This window comes from Aplysia californica, unplaced genomic scaffold (genome assembly GCF_000002075.1).
Source record: "Aplysia californica isolate F4 #8 unplaced genomic scaffold, AplCal3.0 scaffold00073, whole genome shotgun sequence".
In the NCBI taxonomy this organism is placed as follows: Eukaryota; Metazoa; Mollusca; class Gastropoda; order Aplysiida; family Aplysiidae; genus Aplysia; species Aplysia californica.
The window spans coordinates 1,851,691-1,872,467 of NW_004797343.1; the positions used below are offsets into that span (position 1 = coordinate 1,851,691).

General features: G+C 38.8%; 2 protein-coding genes across 3 annotated transcripts in view; both read left to right on the top strand.

Moving 5' to 3' along the window:
• Positions 1 to 5,982, top strand: part of LOC101863732 (protein disulfide-isomerase A5) — a 49,522-nt gene extending 43,540 nt beyond the window's left edge. The window contains exons 25-26 of the mRNA XM_005093992.3: positions 155 to 298; positions 699 to 5,982. Coding sequence (XP_005094049.1) covers positions 155 to 298; positions 699 to 892 — 338 coding nt within the window. The 3' untranslated portion in view covers positions 893 to 5,982. The remainder of the gene's footprint in view (positions 1 to 154; positions 299 to 698) is intronic.
• A 2,582-nt stretch (positions 5,983 to 8,564) lies between these two features.
• LOC101863968 (HIG1 domain family member 1A, mitochondrial) lies at positions 8,565 to 18,403 on the top strand. 2 transcript variants are annotated; one of them, XM_005093993.3, is made up of 3 exons: positions 8,565 to 8,786; positions 13,871 to 14,060; positions 16,139 to 18,403. In XM_005093993.3, the coding sequence occupies exons 2-3, from the start codon at positions 13,967 to 13,969 to the stop codon at positions 16,342 to 16,344; spliced, it is 300 nt and encodes a 99-aa protein (XP_005094050.1). In that variant the 5' UTR covers positions 8,565 to 8,786; positions 13,871 to 13,966; the 3' UTR covers positions 16,345 to 18,403. The 2 variants fall into 2 exon arrangements, with proteins under 2 accessions (XP_005094050.1, XP_005094051.1); XM_005093994.3 differs by lacking the exon at positions 8,565 to 8,786 and adding an exon at positions 8,967 to 9,105.
• The last annotated feature ends 2,374 nt before the right edge of the window (positions 18,404 to 20,777 follow it).

The following is a 20,777-nucleotide window of genomic DNA, read 5'->3' on the forward strand; positions in this document are numbered from 1 at the left end:
TCACTCTCTTGTAATACCTCAAATCTTTGGCACTTATATAAATGTTATGACCTAATTGTGTTGCAAGTGCTGTAAAATGCTCACTAAAAGAAACACAATTTTTTTTGCAATCGATGAGGTTGTCATTTGTGTGGGTTGTGTCTTGTGTCGGCAGATGACAAGCAGGCTGCCCTGGTGATGTTCTATGACCCAGACTGCCAGTATTGTAACCAGGCCAAGCCACATTTTATGAAGGTAGCCAAAACTCTACAGAACAAGCAGAGAGGCTTTGGTTCCGTCGACTGCACACAGGAAAAGGGTGAATAAAGGATACTTTAATAGCAACACACTTTTTTTAATTTGGGGAGGATTTTGTTTTTCCTTGAGTTTTTGTTTCTTATTTCATGATTGATTTTCCCTTTCTTAAGGCCTTTAGACCGTATTGTTTTTTTTCTTGACTGGATGCAAGATTCTTGACAAACACCCAACTCCAAAATTGTGTAAGTTGGAGTCTGGCGTCCTATCTTCGTTTTCTGTCATGTCTTTTTTGTAGTGAAGGTGACCTTGTCTGGGAAATATGGTACAGAAAAATAAAACAGATTGTAAAGCATTATAGAGGTGTGCACTATACAGATGCTATATATATGAATATTATTGTTATTATCTTATACAATTTTTTAACTTACCCAAACTAACCTCCGTTTTTTTTTTTTGCTCAGGCCTGTGTGAGTTGGAGAAAGTAACTGGCTACCCGACGTTCAAGCTGTACGTTGGAGGCAAGTTCCTGAGCCGATTTGCGGAGACTCCCAACGCCCAGACCATGATCCGCTTTGTGGAGAATGCCCCAGTGGCCGTTGAGCCGACGCCGGACGAGAAGCCGAGTGGCAGCCGTCGCAGCAAGGAGGACTTGTAGGCTGGGAAGGATGATCATCTGTTGCCCGCACCGACCCCCCCCCCTCCCTCCTGGATTTTTAAGCAAAACCGCCGCCTCCACCCCAACCAACCTTGACGTTATATTGCCCCTCTCTGTCTTCTTATCCTCAGTCGACTAAAGTTTACTTTATTTTTCTATAACAAGGAGAATCATATATACACACTTGTTTCAAATACTAGCATCAAAAGACCCTTGCTTGCTCTTTAGCCAAATTCTTACATTTTTCTATATATATATATAACCATCTAGTGCACACTGAATATAAGTGATATTACTGATAGAGTCGTCTTCAACATTCCCTTATGACGATAGCACATTATTTCTCTGCGTCTCTGTAACAATTAGTATTAATATCACAGTTTATTGAGTATTTTCTTCTAACGTCCTGATATTTTTGGATATTTTTTTTTGTCTTCAACTCGGTACTTCACAAATCGTCTCTGTGAAAGATCTAGTACAGTATTATGTTGTGCAGTGTATCTGTCACATCAGCGTATGGGTACACGCCACATGCCCCCGCTAGGTTTCACGCAGATAGCAAATTCAAACGCTCCCGACCAGACAGGCGCAGATGTTCCTTACCCTGCACCTCTTCCCTGTTGGTAGATGTTTTCACAAAGCAGATTAACGGAGAGAAAGCTTGTGCTTGGATGTCTGAAGTGTTGCTCTTAACCCCTCCGTGACGCTGGGTCAGTTTGTGCTTCACCGAGCAGTTTTGGATCCTCAGGGATGAAGTGTAGCGCTCGGTATAGCAGCTGACTGCCTGTAATTAAATCCAGTTTGTGAATACGACAGACTGCCTGTAAAAGCAAAAGGTTCTTTTGTACGGAACAGGTATTGCTGAATCCGAATCTGCAATTAGTTTTACCCAAGAGCGTCATTGTTGTCTTCACGCTTCACAAGGCAAAATGAGTGCTGTTCATCATCACAGCAGCATTTTATCTCCTTCGCCACATGAGAAAACAAAGACGAACGGTGCTCATCATGTAGATCACGAAGGGGTGAAACAGTTTGTGTTATGTTCTGCTTATCCTGTGTATAGATCTGCCTTTTGTTATGGCTGCTTGTCCAAGCTCGGGAGAAAGTTGACGTATGAGAAGAAATAAAGATTATATTCCAACAGAATGATATTTGCAGTAGCATCTTTTATTTTTATCCCCCCCCCCCCCCTTGCATAATTTCATTTCCTGTATTATCCACTCTTTGGTGTTGGTCTTTATTCATTTTTATTTTAATACTAGTTTGTGGATGCATTAAATCTTATTTTTATTGATTTTAACTGATATATTGAGTTTTGTTTTGTACTTTGATTTTATAACACAAGTTTAATGTCTGACTAGTAATGGTTTGTTTATTGATAATCAGCGTTTTCACTTTGTTTATGCTTTTACTGTTTTAGTTGAGAAAATTTGTGTCTTTAACAGTTTTGTGCTTATTTTCTGCAAATTTCAGACCCCCTATTTAGTTTTAATTTTATAGTTCGTTTTGAATTGTGATCCGGAGTACATGCTGATGACGCATGATTTTTAGAATGTTGTATGATATGACAGAAATGGTGTCTGTCAGTGAGATTTGGCCATTTCAAAATATTTGGTAAAAAATGAGCAAGGACGAGCGTGTTTAAGATGTCAGTAGGTCAACATCGCTGGTCCCTGGTACAGATTCTCCAGTGATGATTTTCTGTTGAAGCTGTTCTAGCAGTGAAAAAAGGAAAGAGGGAATGAATACATCACTTCTTAAAAATCATCTTGCAGTCAGTGGAGTTTCATGGATGTTTTTTTCCATGTGTGTACAGTAGGAGAGAGGATCTTTTAGGGTCTTATTGATCAAATATTGGAAAGTACTATAATTTTGATGCGGCTGTATTCAGACCGAAAGGCCCAAACTTGAACCCAGGCTCAAACTCGAACTCAGACGGCAGCTGGATGGGAAAAGTAAAGTAAAAGTATGTGGCTGTATGATGTGGGCTTCTGTTGGTAAGGTATAGACAGTCTGTTGACAAACATTTGTGTTTCTTGATCCTGTCAAATATTTGGTTGCTCATTTTGCTGCAGTGCCTTTTGTATGTGTACTGATACTTAACATTTTTTTAAAAGTTTGCGTAAGAATTTAGAAAAAGGAAGTCTCTCAAGACCAAACCCTATGTTGTTTGTATATCTATGGCTTTGTGTATTATTATATCTCCTGCGAAAAAAATCTGGACTTATTTGTCTCACAGAAACTTGAGTAGCGCTGAAATACTTAATGCTTTTTATCTGTCTTTTTTTTCTTTGAAGTAAGTTTAGTAATAAGGAGATATATTATGGTTTGAAATCTTGTAAACAGTTATTGTTCTCATCATTATAAGGAGTTACAGACTTTTCCCTTACTTGAACCTCTTTTGGCTTTGGTAATGGCTATCTTCTAAATTGAAAGCTCTACTTGTTCTTTTGCATTATTTTTTTATTTGGTCAGATTTCATTCTCAAAATTTTGTTTTCGTGTTCAATTGCCTCCCTGGAAGAGTTAAACTTGAACATTTGCTCCCTCGCCTAGCCTCTGCTGGTTTTCTGTATTTGTAAAAACCAACTTTTTTTTTTTTAAGCTATGTTTGAACCACAGGTACGGTCATGTCTGTGTCTTGCCGCTGGCTTCTACTGTGTTTTCAATCACTTTACCCGCCAAATCCAAAGAACTGTTCTGTTCTTGCAATACCAAAGTTTTATGTTTACAATCATGTAGGCCCTCTCGTAATGACTCTGACCACTGAACCTGGAAGATGTGAACTTAGGTTCCATTTTGCACTTTTATTCTTTAAGGGGATAAATCATGCCCTGACTCAATGACTGTGGCTGCAGTGTACTTTTGACGTTATGTCCACATATATACTAAAACATTTTTTATTTTATTTATCATGATATACATGGCATGGTGATGGTTTTTTAATTATGACATCTGGCCACATCTTTTTTATCTTGTCCTCTTGTGTTTATTGAGACTAAAGCTATGTTTCAGTTTGACAAAGACTTTGGGAAGACGTTGAATGTAACTCGGTGTTCTGTTATTTTTTTAATTTACAAGTTCATTTTGCAGCTTCTTTGTCCGGTTGTCTGTTAAATTATTAAACTTTTGAATTTTCATCAGTCACTCCAACTATGTCCTGTATCTTTCTTTACACCTTTTCTTTTACCCCCCCCCCCCCTTTCATCTTTTACTTTCCTCCCATTCACTATCTGTCTTTTGTGTTTTTTTCTCCTCAGCTCAAACTTGGAGTGAGTTAAGAATATATGGGTCAAAACATGTCTCACGATCCTCTAAGTCCCTGTGTTCCGCCCTCTCAAAGTCCAAACATTTTGTTCACGACTTTTTGTCAGTCGTGTTGCTGCCTGTCTTCTCTTCTCGCCACCCTCTCCTTACCGGGCAAACAATGACCATTGTTGTTGAGTTGTTGCAATATGCTTCTCTTAAATAAATAAATTTGAACCCTGCTGAACTTACTTACACCAATACTGTTCATGTTTTTTGTTTGAGTTTGTCAAGCATATTGGCTCTGTGAGTGGCTGCTTGAAAGTGAAAGTTTTACGCTTTAAATTTGATGCATGGGAAAGATTTTGGAAAGGCCACATGGGAAAGACATTACAAAGATTAGTAACTAGTTGAGCTAAGACCTCACAGATATCTTTCTGAATTTCTGCTGTTGGATTTTTATTTTAATAAATAAATGGGATGGACCTAGCTCTCTGCCTCATCTTATCAAGTTGTGGGCTTGTCAAGGGAAGTGTCGCATATGGGTGGTTGGCTGGTGCTCTGGTGTGGTAGTGGTATGCTCGTTTTTTGTCAAATATCTTTTGTCTTTATCTATCTCTCATCAATCTTTTCTCTGTATGTTACTCTTTAGTAGTAACACTTCTAATCTTTAATACTTATAGAACCTTTTTGAGTTTCAAGTGCTATGAAATTCTAATTAAAACTAAAAGTGCAGCATGTTATAAGAATAAGATCACTGAGTGAAAGGATTCCTGTATAGGGCTTATCTCTGCATATATTTGTGAAAGGATTCCTAAATAGGGCTTATCTCTGCATATATTTGTAAGAGTTCCTGCGCACAACTCCTTGTTTTCTGTGTACTTGTCCACCAAGCACAATGTTACTGTTTTTTTTGTCATGTTTGCTCTGTGTCCTATCTGTTGATTTGCCTTTCTCTCCTCAGCAATGTTTTTATCTTAATTTTGTCAAGATATCTGCTTCTCTTTTACCTTTTCTCACAGCGATATATGTTTTAATCATTTTGCCTATATCTGCTTCTCTTTTACCTCCTCACCCTGCGGTACATTTTAATCATTTTGTCTAAATAAATGCTTCCCCTACAGTGGTGCCAGTACATTTTTACCATTTTGTCTGTACTAAATGTGCTTCTTATTTACTTGAATAGTCCACCATGTCCCTGTGATTCAGTTAATTTTTCAAGCTAGCACAAAATATTTCACATAAAGATGATCTGTAGTGCAATGCCCTTCTGCTAATGAGCACACTAGCTCAGTTGGTGTCTTGCCTTTTTATGGTGTGGATCACCCTGGATCGAATCCCCACCAAGGTGTTCTTGAACTTGTGAAGCTTTTTTTTATATTAGTAAGTTTTTGAGGCTTGGCACCTACTTAGCTGAACGAGATGGAGGTTAGATTTGGAGGTCCCATCTGTTGAATAAGCTCTCAAAATTGAAAGATACGAAAAAAGCTACACTGTAGCATACCACACCTTACCTTTCTGCAAGCCCACCGTCTATGTTGTCAGTATCTTCATGGTGGCGCTATGCCTTGTTTTACTAGGAACCGTGCGGTGTCTGATTTGTTAACTCTGAAGAACTATTGTATACGTGCCAATTGATGTGACTGAAGTATGGGATAGATTGTCGTTTTCTTGTTATTTTTATCTATGACAGGTGCCACATGTAGCTGTCTTTGTTACTGTTACTGTTATTATCATTATTATCATTGTTGTTTTTCTTCTTTTTTTTTTTTTTTTTTTTGTGGCGGTGCTAGCTTGTTACACGACTCTCAGAGCAGAGAAATAAAATAAACCTGACTTTAATTGCGTTATCTGTGTTTTGTTCAATTGGTTGTTATGCTGTTGGGAATTTTGCTGATCTCTTCAAGTTGTATTTTTTACCCATAGGGCCTATTGAGCTATTGCCTGAAAAGTGTGAAGGTGCCTCATCTGCCTGTAGTAGATAGCACAAACTTACACCAAGGAACCGACGAGATCTGTCACTGTCTTTTCGATGAATCCAGTCCCATCTTGGTGAAGTGAGAAAACTGAAAAATTAAGAAAAGTGTCTCTGAAGTCTTTGCCAAGGACAGGACAACAATATGTATAATATTTAGGCCTGAATCAGGATTCGAACCAACATCCTTTGTCCGGGAGCCTATTCCATAGACTTTTGACGTCATATGTACTCAACCTTTTAGTTATGAAATTTTGGTTCAGTGAAGAAGACGCATTTGTAGACCCTAGCTCCTGTTGGGTTGTTGACAGGTGCTCTGGTGTGGGTGTTGCACTATGTTACGGATTCTGGGGTTCACGCCTCTGCTCGGTCCGACGTTGTGTCCTTGAAAAAGGCACTTATTTACACGAAATTCCCAATTTGGCTCAGTCCTTTCGGATAAGGACGTTAAACTCGGAGGTCCCGCCTCTTAAATAAGCTAAGTGTTGATAGAGACGTTAAACCCTTTGCATTTCACCATTTTTTGAGGGGTGTTACAATTAACCGCTACCAAAACATCTAATCTCCGTCACTTATATAATAATGGGGCCCATTTGTGTTGCTAAACCCGTTAAACTCTTACGAAACGAAAACGAACACAAATATAAACTTAGTGAAGGAGATGCCTCTGTATCCTTTGACTGGAGCTCCTACGACACGCGATGGTGGGTGTAGTAACTTGTTTTGGTAAGTGTTTTTCGGCGCTCACCATTGCATAAGATCAAAAGAGTGCGCAGGACACATTTAACATTTTCATTCTGTTTGGTAGCAATTAATTTTGAAGTTTCCTCGGGTGGCGACCGAAGCCTAGATCTACTCTTTTCGATTTTACACCTCCAAGGGATTGCAACCTGCACAAACGACCTCAGATTTTCCGCCCTTAGAGAAAGCTGTGTTTGACTGTACCTACCCTAAGATTGTGAATGAAAGACAGCCAGTGTAAGAGGGAGCCACAGAAAAAGTCGGGAGCCCAGAGGAGGGGGGGGGGGGGGGGCAATTCCCGCCCGTGTCCGGTTTAGAACCTGGGACAATGAGAGGCGAACGGTGTGACCTTTAAACTACATTTTAGAGTCACATGTGGCAGCTATGATAACTTGACAAGCTCACAACAATTTGGAGTTCAAACCCAAAAGTCGTTGTTTTGATTTGTTCTTTGATTCCCTGTTTCTTAGCTGAGTAGGCCTATAAAATATACAAGGTCCTGCTGCAAGCCCAGCCGTCAAACTTGACTGATGAATAAACGTAATATGGGAAGTCTTTCAGCCGATAACTAGATGGTTTTATAATAATATTGTAAAGTGGGCATGCTAATTGCTGCTGAACTTATGTAAGTTCTATGATTTGAATCCGAGATCGATCAACATCGACCTACCAGGGCATAGAAGCTTTGCCCCCCCCCCCCCCCCCAAAAAAAATCACAAAAAATTAATTTAAAAAAAAATCACAAAGTGATCGATAATGCTCTCTTTAATTCAGCGCTTGGCTTCAACCAAATCCGGCTAGGCTTTCTTAGAATAAAATTATATATTGGCTCAACCGGTTCCTCTATCAGTTTCGTTTCTTAATCTTTGGATTGCGTCATGTTCGTCCTTTCATAACGTATTTGAACCGGAGCACCGTGTACTTTAAGAACATTTATTGCAATTATAAACCTTCTGTTATATTTCTAAGAAAACAATCAAATTTTCAGATTTCATAGATTGTTATTTCCGCTGTTACTCGTCCGATTGTAAAAAAAAAAATAAATAAATAAAAAGAAGATAATTAACGTGAGCTGTGTTTGTACCAAATAGCTCGTCGTTACTCTTAGTTTTGATAGAATTCATTTAAGATAGATAGCCTACATGTATACATCTAAATGTTCCATGAAACACCCTATTGTGATGTACAGGGAAATTCAAATATGATGCATGGCAATATGTTGTTAGCCTGCAGTAGGCCTATGTTTTATTATAAATTATTATAATTATTAATCTTTTATACATGGAATGGAAGTCTTGTTGATGAGTTCTTACCCCCCCCCCCCCCCTCCCTCATCCGGACAAAAACCTCAGCAAAACCACCCACGCAAACACACACACACACTCTCTCTCTCTCTCTCTCACACACACACTCTCTCTTTCTCTCTCTCTCTCTCTCTCTCACACACACACACACACACACACACACACACACACACACACACACACACACACACACAATACATGCACTCTCATGCACACATACACTACACCACACACACACACACACACACACAGACACACACACAAATACCAACACACACATTTAAAAGAAAGGAGATAGGATAGGCCTAGGTCTCGTGTCTCGTGTTCAAAAGGCTGACATTAGGCTTTTATAGTATTCGATACTTGATGAAAAGTATTCGACGGCTGCCATGAAGAAACCACGCAGTTTTTGTCCAGGTCCCGGATACAAGTACAAGAGAGAGTCCAGAGTGAATACCAGGGCCCACATCCCGGTTCCCGCCCCGAACGTAGGCATACGTCGTCTGCTGAAGTCACGAAATCGCTCGTCATTGTAGATCGTAGTTACCCTTGGACTTGGGCCTGTTTCACAATCTCCCTCAGCTGTAGAAGGTTGCTCGAAAGCTCGTTGAGTCTCTCAAATCGTGTTGGTAAGCAATTTTTGGGAATTTATCTTTATCATTTTGTGTTCTTATTGTGTGGATTTATAATCTTTTTGCTTTTTCTTCTGATTTGTGCGTCCCGTTTTGTGAGCGTCGGCCATGTGAGTGGGTAGCAGTGGGTAGTGTCTACGTGACCAGTGCGACTTCAATCAGCTGTTTCGTCATGGTCGCTAGAGATCTTGTCTAGAGGTGAATGGCGAGTACATGTGTACCCAAGATCTTTCTTCTCGTCCGGGAAACATTCGCACATTTCTTTTCCCCGTGGTAGTGTTGTGTTCTTCAGTGGTCTGCCGAGTGCCTGATCTGGGTTAGTATGAACATTGGAGATGAATTAAAACATTTAAGAATAGATTCTAGATCTAGACTAGAGGAGATCTAGAAATAAGAATAATAGATATTAGATCTAGATTTTCTAGATCTAACTCTGTACTGTCTCAACTGTCTGTAACTGGAAATTTAATTATTTTAGGCTGGTCAAGGTAGGCCTACTCGACGTTACTCGGTATAACTTATTAGGCCTAGCCTAAGTTATATATATGATATGTCAGTAGATAGATTATAGCGTCTTGCTAACTAGATCTAGATCTAGATCTACATAGTAGGTAGTCTACAGATCTGTGTTTATGCACTCGCAACTGCATATATATATATAAGGTCATGACAAATATGAGCTCGCAGGCCACATATTTTCAGTTGGTAGGAAATTTTTAATTTTGTGACGATTTTAGCCTTTCTCTTTCGATTTGGGATCTTAAACCTGTGCCACTAGCACTCGGCACGGGATCTCCTAGATTTTTCACCCTTGTCCGAGAAGGCTAGAGGACTAGATGTAGAGGCAGGTGTAGATTTTTATTCTTCATACCATAAAGGCAGGTCAGCGGTGTGGCTGAAAGACAGTGTAAGAAGGCGAAGGAGCCAGGGAGTAGCAGTATTAACACTTTACTTTATCTCTGAGGGGGGTAAACTCACTATGTCGCGGTCCTTGTTTGATACTTACTTAGAAATCTAAAAATTACAAAAACATCACTAAATTGGTCTTTAAATCAGCAAATGAACCTATTTTGATAGATCTTCATCAAATGAATGAAATCCCGATAAGAGACCTGTTTTCGGCAATAAAGAAACGAAGTGACTATTTCTTCGAATGCTTGGGAAAGTAAAGTTGAACTCTAGAGATCTATTTCTCCGAACGGTTTCTGATCTCAAGATTTTTTTGTTATTTTTCATCCTTTCATTCTGCCTTTTGGGAGGAAGCATTTTTTTCCCATTGAATTCAGTTTCTAGAGCCAGAGCTAGAGAGATTTTTAAATGTTTGAATATTCAGATACCTTAGTTGTGGTTGGGGCAACGTTCCCGGACTATACTTCATTTGAAAATACCTTCAAAAGGTACTGCGAGAAAACAAGACTGCTCGACCTTGGCAGTAACCTATTTTGCATTTAGTCACCCAGCTAAAACTAAAATCCTTCTTGTAAAAAAAAAGTTTATTTTCCCAAACGTTCGGAGAAATAGTGCCGGCCATAAAGAAATGTGCTCGAGCTGCTGTCAGCGGCTCACCGGCACAGTGGTTCCAACTGCTGGGAGGGGCTTGCCCCTGCCTGATGTAGAAGTCTGGACTGATGGTTCAGCTAAACATGGTACTGAGTATGGAGGCAGTGGAAAACTGATGGAGATCGTGATACAGAACTCGACCACCGTTTACCCGCGGGCCGGTGTTGTTTCAGCTACAGGGCCGAGCTTGTAGCTCTCGACACAGCGCTGGGCATGCTTGTGGCACTACATACAGCAGGCAGTCTTCCAAACAGTGTACGCATTCATGTACACTGATTCCAGGTCAGCAGTCATGCGCCTCTCATGCGGCCCTACCAACCTATCGGAAAAGGTGGTGTGCTCAATCTGTCTGCGTCTGCACACCCTCTGTCAATGCTGCGAATGTTCCTTCCACTTACAGTGGATACCAGGCCTCGCTGGACTGGCTGGGAATGAGGACATTGACAGTATCGCTGAAGAAGCAGCAGCGCATACCCAGATTGACACGCAGATCGATTTCTCAACAGCTAAAGCTGTCGCCCACCTTTCGACCTGCGCAAAGTGGAAAAGAGAGGCGATACCCAAACTGCCGTTTGCTCAGCTGCCATCATACCAGCTTGAGGCCTCGCTCAGACGACAGGACCGCTGGCTTCCCTCCCAAATTTAATAAGAACTGGTGAAAAATCGCCCAAGCTGAGATCATTCCTCAAAATTGCGCCAGCAGACAACCCAGATCCGTCCTGTCGAGCCTGCAAGGAGGACGAAACTACTGACCATGTGTTCCTGAGATGTCCCGCCGACTATCGTGCCAGAACTCATCTGCTGGGACGTTTCAGTAACCCACTTTCAGCACTTTTGAAGGACCCCCGAGCCACTTTTGAGTTCCTGCGTCTGTCGGCATCGCTGACCGTTTATGATGCCACAGCACCAGAAGAGAGAGAGAGAGAGAAAAAGAGTTACGGTTGCAGAGCCTGGAGCTTAGTTAAAGGTGGGGGCAAGGGAGGTGAGGGAGTGGGGGCAGAAATGGAAGGCGAAAGTAGACAACAGAACATTGCTAGAGAACGGGAAAGGGGGTGAAAGGAGTTAATTTTAGAGAAGAAAAATTTCCATCACTACCCGCATTCGAAAGCGGAACCTATTGAATGAGAGCTTCGTTTTTTTTTTTTTCCATGACGGTCTCTTTTTGCCCTCAATCTGGCTAGCCCCGCCTGCCAAACTGAACTGAACCGAACTGAACTGAACCGAACCGAACCGAACTGAACTGAACTGAACTGAACTGAACTGAACCGAACCGATTGTGCCTATGGTATTATAAGACGACCACTTTTGAAAATACTCAACGATGGGTATACAGTCTTGGACAATTTTAACAGTAGGCTTAGGCCAAGCATGTATTAGTATTATTATATTGACTTCGTAAATGGTTTACCGGTTATCATATTGACTGTTGAGATCTAATTGTGTTGCAAGTGCAGTAAAACTCACTACAATTTTTAAGACATAAAATACCGGGTGACCCAGAAAAAAGTTTGTCCAAGAGAAAGCTGATAAAATCGTTAAATGTACAAACACCAAAGTTTGCAGGAACATCCGTACATCCATCCAGATTTATTCTGTTATTAATAACAATAAAATATATATGACCACTACAAAGTTACAATATGTGTCACGACATGGAGGAATCGGGTGCTTTTCAATTTTTGGGACTCAGGGCTTAGAATTCAAGGTCTGTTCTTCTATGGACCCATACCTTTCAAAACTTGCAGGCCATTTCAAGATGGACATTTTGCATGGAACATTATATAAAGCTTGTTACAGATGATCTATCCCATATATGACAGAGCAATAATTATGTTTGTCATGTAGATTTAGGAGATTTCATTTGTTAAATGTCTTAATGCAAAAACATGAAGTACGGGGGTTAACTGTTTTGTCATCTTTCTATTGTACAACAGAAATGAACGAATTAATAACATTATAATCATGATGGATGTTCTAGCTTTTGGTCAGTTTTGATGTCAACTGGATCATGAACAAGAATGTTATATTTACATTTCTTACTTTAAATGAACTTTTTTTCTGGTCTGCTGGGCTGGCAGTTTTATGTGAGGCAGCATGGCAAAATCAGGCGCTTGTCAAAATAATGAATTTAAAGAAACAGGCGATTTTCTGTGTGTTTGGCAATTTGTATCAAACTTATGTTTTCTTGCTGTCCATTTAAAAGCACATTTCTATGTAGATTTTACTGAAAAACATTACTTATTTAACTAAAGGTGAAAAACATTTAAATTTTCAGTTTCCCAGGCCTCTCCAGCTATGGAATTAATCAAACTTTGGCCGCCATTTTGTCTTTATTTTTACCTCTGAAACCAGGTGACCCTGACCTCTGTCAATTGCAAATATCTCGACTTCTATTAATGATAGATGGTTAATTTTTTTGACTGATAACAAGACAAATAAACATGGTTTAAGATGGTACCAATAACTCCATATATGCCCAAAAATTTACGAGCGCCTGATTCCACCGTGTGGTGACACATATGATTAGGATTGTGATTCATAATTCAGGACCACTTTTAACACTCTCTTTCCACTTATAGCAGGGTCAGTACAGATAATGGAAAATAGAGGTGTTCATGTTGCGTCAATTATGTGTTCATGGTGTAATGGTTAGGCTCTATAACTGCTGAGGGCAGAATCTGTTTGCCTCTTTCACCCTTGTATTGAGTATAGGCCACGAAGAAAGGTTCTTCACTTGTCTCTATTCTTGGTGATCTTGAATGCAGAATAATATTGTGGGTGGTTGGTGAGTGCTCTGGTGTGGTTTGCTTCTTCTTTCCTATCACGAAATGTCTATCGTCTTTATCTCCCCTCCTTATTTTTTGTGTTTGTTATTCTTATCTAATACCTCTTATCTTCGGCACTTATATAAACCTTATTGTGTTGCAAGTGCCATAAAACACTTGTAATTACAAAAACTAAAAACTAAGAATAATATTGTGTTTAATTCTCGAGTGAGAAGGGTTTTTGTATTGAGTATCTCCGTGTCTGGCGGCATGTCATATCCCTCTGCGCAAATTGAAGCAGCTCACCCAGGAAATGGTCAAAATTGTGTTGATAGGTGTGTAAAACAATTATTTCCATTAAAATCTACACCAAAGGAAATTGAAAGCATGACCTGTAACTTTTCCCCATTCATATCTGTCCAGGAATAACCATGGGACTGGAACCCATAAAATGTGCGAGAATTATGGGCCATCATCTTTGCTCCTGTCTTCTTTTTCTTCCCAATATTTATAAAGTATCCGCTTTTCTGTAGTTCATGTTTTTATACAGTCTAGCACGCTCATAGTGTAATCGGCTGGATGCTGAATTTTTACTGTTTTTTATGTACGAATTCCTATGTTCATGTTTTAAATGCTAAGAATATACACATGTATTTAAGACAAAATTCAGGACCTGAAAAATCTGTTGGCACTGTGTGTGCTAGACTGTATCTGCCTTTGTTGAATGATTCTCTTTACTTATTTTCTCGTTTTCAGGTCTTTCGAAAAATTAACCGTCACCCAAAGAGAACGTCATATATTGCTTGAACTGCTGTCCGGCATCTTGAAAAGTCCCAGCCTTTGACGATCATCATGTCTACAGACTACAATGAGCGCCCTCAGTTTGAGGAGACCTCGGGAAATAAGACTTTCCGAAAGATGAGGGAAAATCCAATGGTTCCTATCGGTGAGTTCAATTTTGCTGAGTAAGCTTTTTCAGCTTTTTTTCCTCTTGGTGAAATTTATGACAATAAGAATAATTTCATAACTCAATTGTCTCAATAATTTTTTTCTTCAGGTCTTTAGTTAGGCAGTAGTGGTGTGGTAAGAATGCTTTTACTGTTTTATATATCCTCAATATTGCAGGGTTTTGTATTGTTCACGGAAGATCCACTTATGATTTATACCCGTTTTTTGCTCTTTGGGTTTAAAAAAAAAGTCTTCTCAAAACAGCTCTAAAGATTACTCAGGCAATTGTATTATAATGACCTTGACGAAATGTACCTGTTCCCTACTGTGGTCTTCTTTTTAACTTTAGACATTAGTAACACTTCTAATTTTCTGTGCTTGTATGACCTTCTATTTCTGTTGCAAGTGCAGTAAAACTATTTACAAAAACTAAAACTAAAATGTGCCCATTGGGCTAGTGTTTGCTTTTATTGTGCTCCTGAAATCTTCAGTCGACTTCCCCAGTAATTTCATATCTTGGTGGGTGGTTGGCGGGTGCTCTGGTGTGGTTTGCTCCTTCTTTCCTATCGAACATCTATCATCCTTATCTTCCCTTCTTCTTTTTTATGTTTGTTACTCTCTTGTAACACCTCTAATCCTTTGGCGCTCATATGACTTATGCAGTTGCGAGCGCCGTAAAACCTCTGTTGAAACTAAACTAATTTCATATCTTGCTAGTCTTTTCCTTGTTTTTTTTCATTTTTTAACATTTTTTCGTCTCTTTTGTGGAGCGTATTTGAATTATTTATTATTAATGTCTGTTCTGTGAACTGTCACTACTGTCAGTGGTTGATCATGAAGTTGTAGCCGTGAATTGCAAGGTTTATTGCCCTGAAAATACTGAATCAAGTGAATCTTTAATTTTAACTGCAGTTTTGCATTTCACGTCTTTCAACATATATATATATATATTTATATATGTTAACTTGAATTTGGTCAATTTTACGAGACTCATGTGCTTTTGTTCCAGCAACTTTAACATTCTTCTCATTTTGATTTCTGGGCTTCTGTAATAAATGAGGTGTCTGTAATGTGTACGTGTGCGAACACAGATATGTCTTGTGAAAGGCAGGTTGGGTTGCATCATTGTAAAGCATTGTGTGTGTGTATGTGTGTGTGTGTGTGTGTGTGTGTGTGTGTGTGTGTGTGTGTGTGCGCGTGCATGCGTATGTGTACATTGAATGTGTCCCCGTCCCCTTCCTCTTTCATGGGTGATTGGTGAGTGCTTAGAATTTTTTTCAGCTAGTCATCCTCTCTGTGTTATGTGTGTCAGTGCAGTTTCAGTTTTTGTGGAATGGCCCTTCAGTGTTCTTGTACTGTGTATCACCACGCTCATTCGATAATTGCGTGTCATTTTTAGGTAAACAGAGCAAAGGCCACATCTAGATAATTTGATTAGTTCCCAAGGTTTGTGTCAAAAATTGTTTTCAAACTTTGAATATCCCACCACTGACTGAAGTGTCTTTAGTCCATTCCCAAAGGGGGGACATTTCTTGTTCTAGTGCACAGTAGAATTGTAAATGGGCTGATTCAACTATGTCATGCTCATGCTATAACTGTACCTGATCTACAACAGGGAACTGCTGCTTTTTCTTTCCTAATCCTTACTATCGTCACTTTTCCTCTACTTCTTTTGTATGTTTGTCACCCTCTTGTGACCCTCTATTTCTGGGGTGCCTTGATAGTCGAAGCAGACTTTGTGCTGTTGAAGCTAGAGAGGTGAGCAGAGTAAGTCTGATTCCCTGTAAGGACTGCTCTGTTGACATCCACCCTTTCGCTCTCATATGACCTTATGCAGTTGCAAGAACCAAAAAACCTCTACTAAAACTAAACTAAAACTTTTGAATTTTATTTAATCCAAAAAATTTTTTTTTAAAACTTCGTGTGTCTTGTCTGTTTTGCAAGAGCAATAAATGTAGTCTTTGTTATTTTTCTCAAAAGGCAAAAAAATGACTTAGGCAACTATCGAATGAGCGTGATGATATGTAACTCGTTAATTCAAAACTTAATTTTGATTTTATCGTTTTGTATTACCAGGTATGGCGGGCTTCTTTGTGGCTGCGATTTATGGTGCTCGCCAGTTCAAGAACAGGCCCAAGAACATGTCTGCCTCCATGTACATCATGAGGTTCCGTGTGTTTGCCCAGAGCATCGCTGTCGGAGCCATGGGCATTGGCATTGGCTACACAATTCTTAAAGATATGTTTGTCAAAAAAAGTCCAAATGAAAGTGAAGCGAAGTAAAGGGGAGTTTTTAACTTAAGGTTGTTAAAAAGTCTCCTGAATTTAATAACAGTTATAGTTCCACTTGCTACCTACAACCAACTGTTGGTTCATGTAAACACATGTTCACAAACATAACATGATTGTTTGTCTGTGAATTCATGACATCATGTTTTGTTGTGTTGGGTGGCAAAATATTTATTATTAAATAAATCTCAAATTTTCTCTCGGAGAAGAGATTTCATTGATCAAAAACATTTTTATTAATGACACAGTGCTGGAGGTAAATATCTTGATGGTGGAAAATCTGGCTGCTTGTATGGACTGCTTGTGTGAATATAACAGGCATTTAAAAGAATTTATGGAACAATTTTGCCTTCCACTGCAAAAACGCAAGAATAAGATGCTTGGACACCAGAGGTCTTTCTGTGCTTTAAGTGCTGTACACCCTGGGGTCTGCCTCAACAAACCTCTGTTACACTGGTCTAAATTTCGTTTGTTTTCGGAATTCTAAAGGTTTAACCTTACAGCCCTAGTTTTGTTTAGTTCCCTCACAAATTCCCGTTTCCCCCAGACCCAGTCATGTACATTTCCCTCACAAGGTGCCAGCCTCCTCACGGCCAAACCTCTGGTTACAGTAATCTATGATCTACTACTTCAAACAAAGCAGTATAGAAATTTGTTTAATATCTGCAAAAAAATTACAGACACAATCAGTATTGACTGGGCCTGAGGAGTCGAGGAATCCAGTTTTACATAGGCTAGAATAATAGCCTGCTGCTGTAAGTGTTAATAGATTCATTAAAAAAAAACACCCATAGGCCCTGAGATGGTCCATTTATCCTGTTATGCAGTACAGGGGTGTGTCTAAGTCTTGTAGTTTGTGGAGAATCACCTAAGTGGTGAACAGAGAGGTAGACTTATGGCAATAAAGACAGGCTGATGCGGTGACTCTAAACCTCCTCAGCATACCACATTGACCTTTTTAAATGATAAGGAAGGTATACTTTGGCTACCTTCTATTACAATTGATTTTTACATTGAAAAATGACATGTTGTACAGCTGTCAGTGAGACAAGAAAATGATCATTTTCAGTGTCTGTAGATTGAGACAATCCCTTTACTGTGACCATGAATAGGAGGACAGACTGTGTGCGAGCAGTGTTGTAACTACAACCCATTGTCTTTGCGAGCTCTGTTTACAGAGTCGAGTGGGGTTTGTTCAAAGATACAGCTGACATTTTATTCGTGAGACACAGGCTGAGGGTAGTACTGGGAATATATTTTTTTATCATAAAGGATAGGTAAACAATAAAAAGACAGTACATGTGCTAATTCTCTAATTTCCGCTCTACATTCTGAACTCTAAGTAATAGTTCTCAATGTTGTAGCTGACATTGTAATTTTATCTTCAAGAAGTTTATTGGTGCTTTTCTAGATTTTCAATACGGTTCCCTCTTCTTCAGTCTTTCCAGTCCGGACTCATTGAATGTTGGTCAGGTCAGAACTATTTGCCCGAATCACTCACACTGTGTAATTTGTTGTTGCTTGGTAACCAAATAATATAATAGTTACTTCAGGGATCTTTACTTTACGCTACAACACGCTCATAATGGTTGTTAAGCACATAGAGCATCCTGTAGAGCATGGATGCGCTATATAAATGCAATTATTATAATTATCTCAGTAAGATCCACACTGTTCTCTTCAGTAAATGTATAGCTTTTCCTCATAAAGTAGAGGTTCATCTGTTGATTACAACAAAAGACAAAATGAATGAGGATGTGAATGAGAGAATTCATATATTTGTCTGTGTGTATTTATTTGGGTGCTGTGGATTAAATGCATTTGTCGGAGTGCCAAGATGATTTAATTAAAGTTTTGAATGAGACAGCTGGTAATGATTAACAGGACTTCTGAGTGGACTGACATGTATTGAAAATTTTGCATAATGTTTATACTGACAGTAACTATAAAGGCTGCTGCCTATAGGGTTAATGGTCTCCACAAGCTAATAATACCTTTCACTGTTCCTTTTGTACTTTAGAAATGTCTTGTTGAATAAAGTTTCATCTATAGGATTTAAAAATAAATTTTTATTATAAATTTTTGTTGTTGTTTTCTGGTGTAGTTGACACGCATCTATGTGTCATGATGTGGTGGAATCAGACGTTTGTCAATTTTTGGGCTTGTGGAGTTATTGGTTTTATTTGAAAGCTGATTTTTTCCCCCCCTTGCCTTCTATGAAATAAATATCCATTTATCTTGAATAGAACTCAAGATATTTGTGATTGAAGGAAGCTGCGTGGCTTCAGTGGTGAAATTAGTGAGAAAATGGCTGCCAAAGTTTGGTAACTCCAATAGGTAAAGAGTCTTTGAAAACTGTAAAATGACATATTTTGTTCCTGTAATCAATATTTTTCAGTAGAATTCACATGGAAATGTGTTTTTATATGAGTATATAATAGAGGTTAAGGCAAAAAATAAACATTCGATAAAAATGTCAAAACTGGCAGACACTGTTTCTCTGATTTAGTTATTTTGGCGAACGCCTGATTTCACCTGTACACTCGGAGATACGCACGCAAGCTCACACTCGCAAAATCATGTCAATTCTTTCCCTACTTTTTGTTTTTTCTGAGTTTATGGAGAATATTATTGTGAGTACAAGCATTCTTGTGTAACAGCACTTTTGAGAGAAACAGAGACAGTGAGTGGGGATAGATGTGTGCTTGTGCTTAAAAGCCATATTATATAGGTGAAAGCTTGAGTGACAGAGAGAGCAAAAAGTGGATACATGTACATTTACATATTTGGGTATGTGTGTGTGTGTAGATTTAGATCAGTAGATGAAAGCTTGATAGAGACAGAGAGAGAGCAAATGTGTATACATTTATTCATTGTGTGTGTGTGTGTGTGTGCGCGTGTGTGTGTGTGTGTGTATGTGTGTGTGAGTGCGTGCTTGCACACACTTTTAAATCAATAGTTTAAGCAAGGCATATCGAGGGAATATGATTTTGATATATGTATGTGTATGTGTGTGCGCGCTTGTGTGCCTTTATGCATGTGTAGCTTTACATTCCCTCTTTGGGGCTGTCGTTTTTCTGCTAGTCTGATTTTATGAGATGAATTGAAGCTATTTCTCTTGCCTCAGATGTGATAAAGTTAAGTTCTGAAAACCCCACAATAAATGTAGACCAAAAAAAAAAATATACCCCCCAAAAAAACCAGCAGAGGAGACTGCTTGATATGTTTTGTTTTTGTTAACTCCCAAAGTGGCCTGTAGAGATTTTTATGCACAAAGTGAAATAGCCAGAACAAAAGACAAGAATGTGATATATATGAGTATGAGTTTCAGAAGTTAAAACGAATTATCTAGCAAATATTTAATATCAGTTTTCTTTGTGATAGTGTTGTGGATTCAGCCTGTACACAAAATATACTGGCAAGACTTACATTAACTTAATATTTTCAATAAAATATTTTGAATTGTTGACTTTTATCCTAGTCTTGTTTTTTTTGTACATGATTTTTGTACTAGACTCCTTGTAGTTTTCTGTTTTATACTTACTTTTAGTTTTTGATAAGTTATCGTTTGACTGAATGATGAAAAGGACATCATGTAGGCTACTGTGTTTGTTCGTTTCAAACATACTTTGTCAGAGGACCACTGTCGTTTGAATACCTCGTTGATTTGTGAAGATGTCGGATGTGGTTATACGTGAAGAACGAAGAAGACCACTACCTAAGAAGAATGCTTCACACTGTACTAGTGTTGTATAGTTATAATAATATTCATGTCTTTCCAAAATTTCTCTTTTGAATCAGCCTGTGATCATAGTCGGAAAAAGATGCTATGCTCTCCTGTTGTCATTTCTGGTGCTTGAACTACTGCATTAATTTCTCTTGAAATGCAGCCTGAATTTGTCCAAAAGAAAAGAGCGTTTTTGTTTTGTTTTGTTTGTAATGGGGAAGGGTATAGTTTTCTGTAGTATTTTGCCAGGACTTGAATTCATCAAGGGTACAGTGAGTGGGGGCGTTTGGGGAGGATGCCAGAATCTGTTTGAAGTCGAAGCAGAGCCAGAGGATCAGTTTTTAAAATAATTTCATAGATTGTTTTCTGTCGGTTGTTGATTCTTTTTTTTTTTTATAGAATAAAATGGTTGCTTTTTGCTTCAAGGCACTTGCCCATGTTTTATCGTGATGATCTTTGTCGATTAGTCCTTTCTATATATATATTTCTGTATAGAAAAAAAAACTTGTTGCGAAAATACAATGTCTCAAAATGAAAAATACAATTTTTTTTGGTGAATTGGCGTTTAGTGTTCAGTGTCTTCCAACAGTTGTTTGTTTATGTGTCTTATGTTGTTTGTCAATTTATATGGCTGCCTTTACTCAGTTTTTCCTCATACATTTATATTTTTTTTATACAGTTGAAGCTGCTCTAACTGCCC

Excerpts from the sequence above, each read along its gene's own strand:
- LOC101863968 (XM_005093993.3), top strand. The coding sequence starts at position 13,967 with ATGTCTACAGACTACAATGAGCGCCCTCAGTTTGAGGAGACCTCGGGA. Across the intron at positions 14,061-16,138 it reads AAATCCAATGGTTCCTATCG|GTATGGCGGGCTTCTTTGTG; the intron begins GTGAGTTCAATT and ends TTGTATTACCAG.